General features: G+C 33.1%; 1 protein-coding gene across 1 annotated transcript; it reads left to right on the forward strand.

Annotated features, from left to right (window-relative positions):
* Positions 1-2,354: 2,354 nt before the first annotated feature.
* Positions 2,355-6,682, forward strand: LOC111988891 (uncharacterized). The gene is made up of 4 exons (XM_024020700.2): positions 2,355-2,672; positions 3,055-3,185; positions 5,343-5,447; positions 5,914-6,682. The coding sequence occupies exons 1-4, from the start codon at positions 2,580-2,582 to the stop codon at positions 6,335-6,337; spliced, it is 753 nt and encodes a 250-aa protein (XP_023876468.2). The 5' UTR covers positions 2,355-2,579; the 3' UTR covers positions 6,338-6,682.
* Positions 6,683-7,490: the final 808 nt, after the last annotated feature.

Raw genomic sequence — 7,490 nt, forward strand, 5'->3', positions numbered from 1 at the left:
TATATATATATATATAAATGACTAAAAAATTGACACTTTAATTGATATTTTGACAATTTACTTCAAGTTTAAAAGCTAAATACTTAAAATACCGTAAATAACCATGCAAAATTGAAGGAAATAGGATTTGTAGGTTAGGATTTGTGGCCCAAGCCCAAAACAATAAATTTGTAGATAATGGGTGAAAGAGCTAGGTTGATTATGGAATTGACAACAACTAATCACAACCCTCAAGCACAAACCAATATGAATTTACACGTAAAGAATGAGTGTCCGAAGAGTTATATTATTGATTATGCGGTGAATACAGATCTTAGGGTTACAATGAAACTCTTATTATTTTCTTTTCTCTTGTTTTTCTATCCCCCCCCCTTCCTCAGGAGCTTCTTTCCTTTATATAATCTCCCTTCTCCTCATCTCTATCGTCCACTTGTACCTCATCCGTGAGTCTACTTGAGTATATGTCATGTCAAGCATCTCTTTTAGCTCTGTGTGAGTGGCGGTAGATGGGGATATACTGTTCAGGGGTCTTTTCCACAGAAATGCGGTCAGAAAAGTTGCTACAGAGCATTAAATACGGTGGTAGCAACTTTCTCTTTAGATATTTCTTCATCCTTATCGTCTCCAAGTATACTCAGAGCTTATTTTGATCAGGAGGAGGCCTCGAAAGATCATTTTGACCTTTTATACGTTCAATTGATCCATACTATTCACGTCAGAGGAGTATAACCTCTTCGGACAGAAGGCGGCCTCTTCGGATTGTAATCACTTTCTTTATGGGGGTCCCTCTTCCAGATGGGCCTTACCCTTACCATCTCATTCTCTTCGGACGCACAGTAATCCTCATATGGGCTCTCGGCCCACTATGTTAGATTGGACCTTTTTTCGCCACAGGATTATTTGATAAAATTAGTAGAAAATTAAAATAATAACTAAAAAAAAAAAAACCCAAACAGTTGGAATAAAACTATATACACTAGTGGTTCAGTATTTTTCTAAAAACCGTCAATTCTGCAAATCCGACATTTTATTTTATATTGATCTTGATTTAAATTGTTCATTGATTTAATTGATGTTTTAAACTGCCAGTTTGGTATGATATTGATAGCTATAGTTTTAATTATAACACTTAATCTCACATGATATTATTTTATATTTAAATCATTAATTGTGTAACTTGTAATCTATCCCTTGAGATTTTGAGTGTAACACAAAACCTACCTCTAATATTCTTTTACTTGAAATTAATATGGACATGTGTTATCACATGAGTAACTTATTGTTTGTTTTTAAGAATATTTTATTAGTTTACTAAAGAAACAATATCACATGGGTGTTATAAGTTACATTTTTTTCACATTTTATGAAAGAGTCACAAAGTGATTTTGTATATATTTTACAAAAAATTAAATATATGCCAGGCGTGTAAATTGTAAATTAGAAGACATTAGAAAATTTCATTGTGTCAAATTATGAATAAGTTACACAAAGATGAACAATGAGAAGAAATTAATGAAGTAAAGTTGCTTCTTTTTTCTTTTTTTCTTTTTTTTTTTTTTTTTTTTTGTATTTCATAATTGTAGAGAATAAAGAGAAAGAAAGAAAAAGATAAAACTAAGGTCCATCGAAGTGGGCATCCTAAGTAATTTGCACAATAAGTTTTTAAAAATTAAAATATATATATATATATATATATGAAATAAGCTGTAAATGTTATATATATATATATATATATAACAACTTTCGATCACTTCTCATCAAATTCATCCAAAATTAGAGAAAGTGTAATGAGAGTCTATCTTACATCTTTCCATTTCTCTCTTAAACATATGAACATGAGAACTTTATGTCTAATACATATGCAAAATACTTATGTAATAACATATCCAACATATTTGCCCAAGGCATTGGGATTTGAATCAGTTTTGTTTGGACATTGAACCCACATGTTAATGACGTTTATTACTCTATCATACTTCTACATAAAAGAAGAGAGATTTAAAGTGATGGCAAATACAAATTCTCATGTAATCAAGCTTTTAATTGTGTATGCAATAAAAGACAATTAGACAACCTTTAAAAAAAAAAAAAAAAAAAAGACAATTAGACAAAGATTTAAAAAAAAAAAAAAAATTAGACAAAAGCTAGTATACAACTCAAAGTATTGTAGCTCAACTGACGCCTGTCCACGGGTCGGTCTGGGTAGGGTTTGTGCCTAACCCAGGACCGACCCGATCACTTCGAGTCTCCTAAACTTGGACCCGCTGCCAACCCGCCGTGTATTAAAAAAAAAAAAAAAAAAAAAAAAAGAGCGATTTGAAATAACATCCACATCCCTACGCCTCATGCTTAGGGTCTTTCACCGAAAAGAGATTTGAGACCCTCTCTGCTCTCTTCTCTTTTATTTGGAATCAGCATATTGAACTTTTATTCTCTTAGCATCTCTCTCTCTCTCTCTCTCTCTCTATATATATATATATATATATAAACACAAAGCTATTTTTGATTTTAGTTCTAAGGTTTCTGTCGGTTCTTTCATTTTTGGCTTTTAAAATCAAAGATTATATCGAACCAATACCATGACTTCAGTCGTCGAGATCGACGGTCACCAGCTAGTCAACGCTCTCCAACCCCTTTCTATACAGGACCATGATGATCATGATCGTGATCAGGTACGCTTCTCTTTGATCCCCAATCTTTCGAACCCAGATCTAGTTTTTTATTATCCTTCTTTTCTTGTGAAAGTTTTGGTTGAATAAGCTGTGTTTGGTTGCCAAGAAAGTTTAGGATTAGGAAAAGAAAATAGAATAAATAGTATGTTGTGCGCGTGTGTTTTTGTTTTATTGTGGAAAACTAGGCTAATGGAAATGAAGTTTGACATTTTTCTTGCATTTTAGCCAAACAATAGATATACAGTTGGTTATAATAATAGAAATGCAAATACAATGTTCAATACAAACTTTGCAAATTGTACAAGAAACTTTTGTTCCCTTTGTTTTATGGGAAATTTGAATGATTTGTTATGTGTATTCACTTGGGTTTTGGGAATTACAGAGTCAAATGCAGAGTAAAAAAGAGATTGAGGAAAAGGGGTTTGAGAATCATGGTGGGATATGTGCTGTATGCTTGAATCAGATAGTGCTTGAGGAGACTGCCCTTGTTAAAGGCTGCGAGCACGCTTACTGGTTTGTCCAATCAATCCCTTTATCAATATATGTTGTTGGTGATGTTACTACTTTGTGGTTGTTGAAATTATGGTTATGGTCGTTGGCATTCATGTTCGATTTTGTTACCGGGAATTGTAGTTCTGCTGCTTCGGTTTTTGGGGTTTTGGCTTTATTGTGATTTTCATTTTGGTTGGTGATGCTTGTTGAACTGTGATTGCAATGGACAAACATGGGTGGAAAATGTAGTAGTTCAACTATAGTGTAGGAGCATATTATACCTTGATTCCTATAGTTCGATTGGTTTGATTAAAGGCAAGTGTTATAAGTGCTGGTAATTATCTCATTTTAACAAGGGACTCACAAGGGGTAGTTTAATATTCATTGTGCTTATGAGGGCAGTCATGAATGGGAATTATGATCCTTCAGTCACTTTTTTTTTGAGGTAAAAGATAGAACCTTCAAAGTAAAGCTTATGATTTTCGAATGCTGGATTAGGAGTTGGCATGGCCACAGATTCTGAGATTGTTTGCAAACACATGGTGGTGGGGGTTTTATCCACACATCGTTTGTGCATTATCTGTGTGTTAGAGTTTGTGCATTGAAAGAACTGATGTAGATATTGATTGTCAACTCTGTTAATTTATCAAACCAGAAAGGGAAAAAAAGGGGTAGATTGACAGTTCAATTGATATTGTAAAGCACCTTGACAAGATGTTGTAATTATCCCTTATGTACTTGTATTAAATGTAGGTTCTTGATATGATGCTACATGTCATTGTTTGACATTGGAACTATTTGTTTATTTTTAATCTATGGGTAGAATAAAAAGATTTTTGAGAATGCATTTGATAGTCTAGTAACAGATTATAAGATTGAACTTAGTAAATATCCATATTTATGCCTATGACATGGAAAGCTTTTATTTGTTTATTTCTAATTTTATTTTTCACACATTGGTGACGTTTGTGGTTGAATAGATTTTTCTAGCATGTATGTTGTGTATGGTATCAAACAATTTATTTCATTTTTTCAAATATTGATGAATATTGCAGTTATAGGCGTTATGTAATATTGGCAATAAAGTAGTGGTGTTTTGGTTTTTAAGAAATTTGAGTGTATGGTAGTGATATATTATACATCAAATGCATTTGGTTAGTGAAATAAAAACCACATGTTTGCTTCAAAACTTTGATTATATTCATGCTTGTTCTTTTGAATATTCTTTATATTGTTCTTTGGATATGTCTTCTCATTTTCATTTTTATTCTTTTTTTGTTTAAAGAATTTGTGATGACATGCATCTATGCTATGAGGCCTACAGTGTGCCTTAAGTTGGGGAGTATATAAAAAACATCATTGCTTTCATATCGCCTTTTGAGACATGGTTTAGAAATTGTACTGATCAGGTTGCTGGAATGGAATAAGAGGTATGTTAATTTTGATCTTTATCATTCTAGCCAGTATGAACTGAAAATCTTGATCACTTGGCATTGTTATTCCAAGTATTTCCAGCACCAACAGATTACTTTCCATTTTTCTGTTATAATTACTCTCTCTCATATGATACATTTGTCTTGTGTTATGTTGATACACACGGTAGGAATGTACTTATGTTTTCACATCTTGATACTCATGTTGATTAAGTCACTCAACATTTAACATGAGTATCAAGATGTTTCTGATTTAGCCAAAATAGATTTGGGAAGAAGTTGAAACATAGGTATTAAGGTGTTTCTGATCTAGCCAATGTAGAATTGGGAAGAAAAGAGAAAACATGTAGATTTGGTAGGAATTTAAGAAACAAGGTTTAATACTTGTGTTGATAATCTCTGTCTTCAACAAGGTTTATTTATTTATTTATTTCTATGTGGGGTTTGTTTTGGCTTAACATGGATCATTTCTGTTTGACATGTTATTCTTGGTACAATTTTACTGAGGTTCTAATTTCATGAAGCATGCATGAATTATAAATAATCTGTTGGAAAGAAGGGATTGATAACCTTTGGAATAATGTTATTTTGAGCTTAATTTTGTACATGGTATGTGTCATGTTGGTTGGGGATGGGTTTCATGGTCCATTGATTGGCTGTTTACTGTATGTTGATTTGGGCGTATGTAGTGAAAAAAAAAAATGGTACTTATGGTGTTTTCTTTTTGATTGTTTGTTTTGCATAGTGTGACATGCATCCTTCGATGGGCCTCATATAGAGAGAAAGCAACGTGCCCTCAGTGTAAACACCCATTTGAGTTCCTGAATGTCCATCGTGCACTTGATGGCAGGTATATCCAGACTTCTCTCTCTCTCTCTCTCTCTCTCTCTTTTGTTATCAAGGAAAAAAGAAACGGTAATGCAAGAACATTTTCTTGTGGGAGATGTGGGAGTTCTGTTTCAGGAATAATTCCTCTAGAAATTATAGTGAGGAATATAATCAAAAGGTTGGAATGTAAATGGTAGAAAAGAAATTTGATGATAGATTTAATGTTGATTAAGATGAGAGTGGAATGAAGTGGTGTGCTATTGCCCCCTTTTGGGGGGGGGGGAGGGTTTGGGGGGGGGGGGGGTGTGTGGAAGTTGTGCTTGATTCTCTGGTATCTTTTCTTTTGGACCAGTCTGGGGAAAACTATTAGTGACATTTGTTAGTCAATAATGAAAACTTATGTTATAGTTTTGGGCATCAAATGCTTAATAGAAAGTAATCTGTTTTCATTTGTCATCTGATTGCCTTAACACATCTTTTATTAACAGCATCAACGATTACATGTTTGAAGAGAGTGTCTGCCTACTTCTTAGAGCCACATGGTTTAAACCTTTGATTGTCGAGGATCGTGAAGACTCATTTGATGATCCTGAAGAATATTATCCATATGAGGATGAGGATGAGGAAGATGATCTAGATGAAGTTTACTTCAGTAGTTCATCAAGTATTCGTATTGGTAATCGAAGATGGGGAGATAATGGATTTGTGAGGGGAGGACGCCAAGAAGCAAGGCCAGTGCATCGATCAAATTACCAGGATCCTGGGGCCAGTTCATCTCGAGAACCCAGAAGGAAGGAACCTGTGAAAGCTCCAACAGGGCGACGGGCAAAAAGGGCTCTTAAACGTGAAGCAGCTGATAAGGCGGCTGCAGAAAAGCATCAGCAGCATCTGGTGAGGTTGGGCCGAAAGTGAAAGTAATGCCATTTCTCTCAGTACATAAGCTTGGGCCTCACTCTTGATGCGCCTTTGTACAGTATTTCATTGCTTTCAACTTTGTTAAATAATGTATGATCACTTGGAAAAAGGGAAAAAAAAAAAGGAAAAGAAAAAAAGAAAAAAAAAAAAGCTTTGTGAAATAATGACATGGTAGCTGGTTTCGACACCTTGATGTTTAGGTGTCAAAATTATTTGTTTATTTGTTATCTTTTCATGATTTTAGAATTCTAATTATTTGTCTTCTCTAACAATGCACAGTTAAGATGAATCTCTTAATTCTTCAAAACCTATTTTATTATCCTTAATTCACTAGGGATGACATATGGTGTTGAATCTTCGTCATGCTCGTGCTTTTGAATTCCAGTTTGTCTTTTGCTGACAAATTTGGGTGCATATAATTCAAAGTTCAACAATCAAATGTAAGAATGGAATCATTTATTTTGTAGGTTTGTCTAATGGTGAAGACAGATCAGACCACCCTTCGGCCCTAACTTGAGTTTTCACATTAAAATATAGGCAGAATGTACCATGCAGGCCTTATTCACAATGTATTATATCCCTCCTTTATTTGCAAATGGGTTGGATCAATCACATTTCGACTTGGTTGGGTTTCGGGATGTATTGGGTTTGAGTCAAAAATTGATTTTATTGAACAGAAAACTTAGGTTTTAGGTTATGTTTGATAACAGTTTTTTTTTTTTTTTTTTTTTCAAAAACATGTTTTGGGGAATATAAAGAAAAAAAAAATTCTTGTATTTTAAATAAAAAACATGTTTGGTTAGTTGAAATTAAAAAAATAGTTTTTTTAAGAAAAAATAGAAAATACTAAAATATGTTGTTATTAGGATTTGAATTCTATTGTTAACTCATTAAATGAGACAGATTTATTAAATTAAATGCGTATTTTCATTGACTTTTGAAAATTAGAAACTGAAAATAGTCTTTTGCATGTTTTCAGTTTCCTTTACAAATTGAGTTTTGAGAACAGTTTTTGTTTTTTGTCAATTTGACTTACCAAACAAGTTTTTTAGTCTCAAAAATATAAAATTATTTTTGAAAACAGAAAATATGAGGAAAAAATAGTTACCAAACATACCCTTATGATCTGGTCTTTTTGAGAGTTGTATCA

Source organism: Quercus suber, unplaced genomic scaffold, assembly GCF_002906115.3.
Source record: "Quercus suber isolate HL8 unplaced genomic scaffold, Cork oak 2.0 scaffold_540, whole genome shotgun sequence".
Lineage (NCBI taxonomy): Eukaryota > Viridiplantae > Streptophyta > Magnoliopsida > Fagales > Fagaceae > Quercus > Quercus suber.

Excerpts from the sequence above, each read along its gene's own strand:
- LOC111988891 (XM_024020700.2), top strand. The coding sequence starts at position 2,580 with ATGACTTCAGTCGTCGAGATCGACGGTCACCAGCTAGTCAACGCTCTC. Across the intron at positions 3,186-5,342 it reads GGCTGCGAGCACGCTTACTG|TGTGACATGCATCCTTCGAT; the intron begins GTTTGTCCAATC and ends TGTTTTGCATAG. Across the intron at positions 5,448-5,913 it reads CATCGTGCACTTGATGGCAG|CATCAACGATTACATGTTTG; the intron begins GTATATCCAGAC and ends TTTTATTAACAG.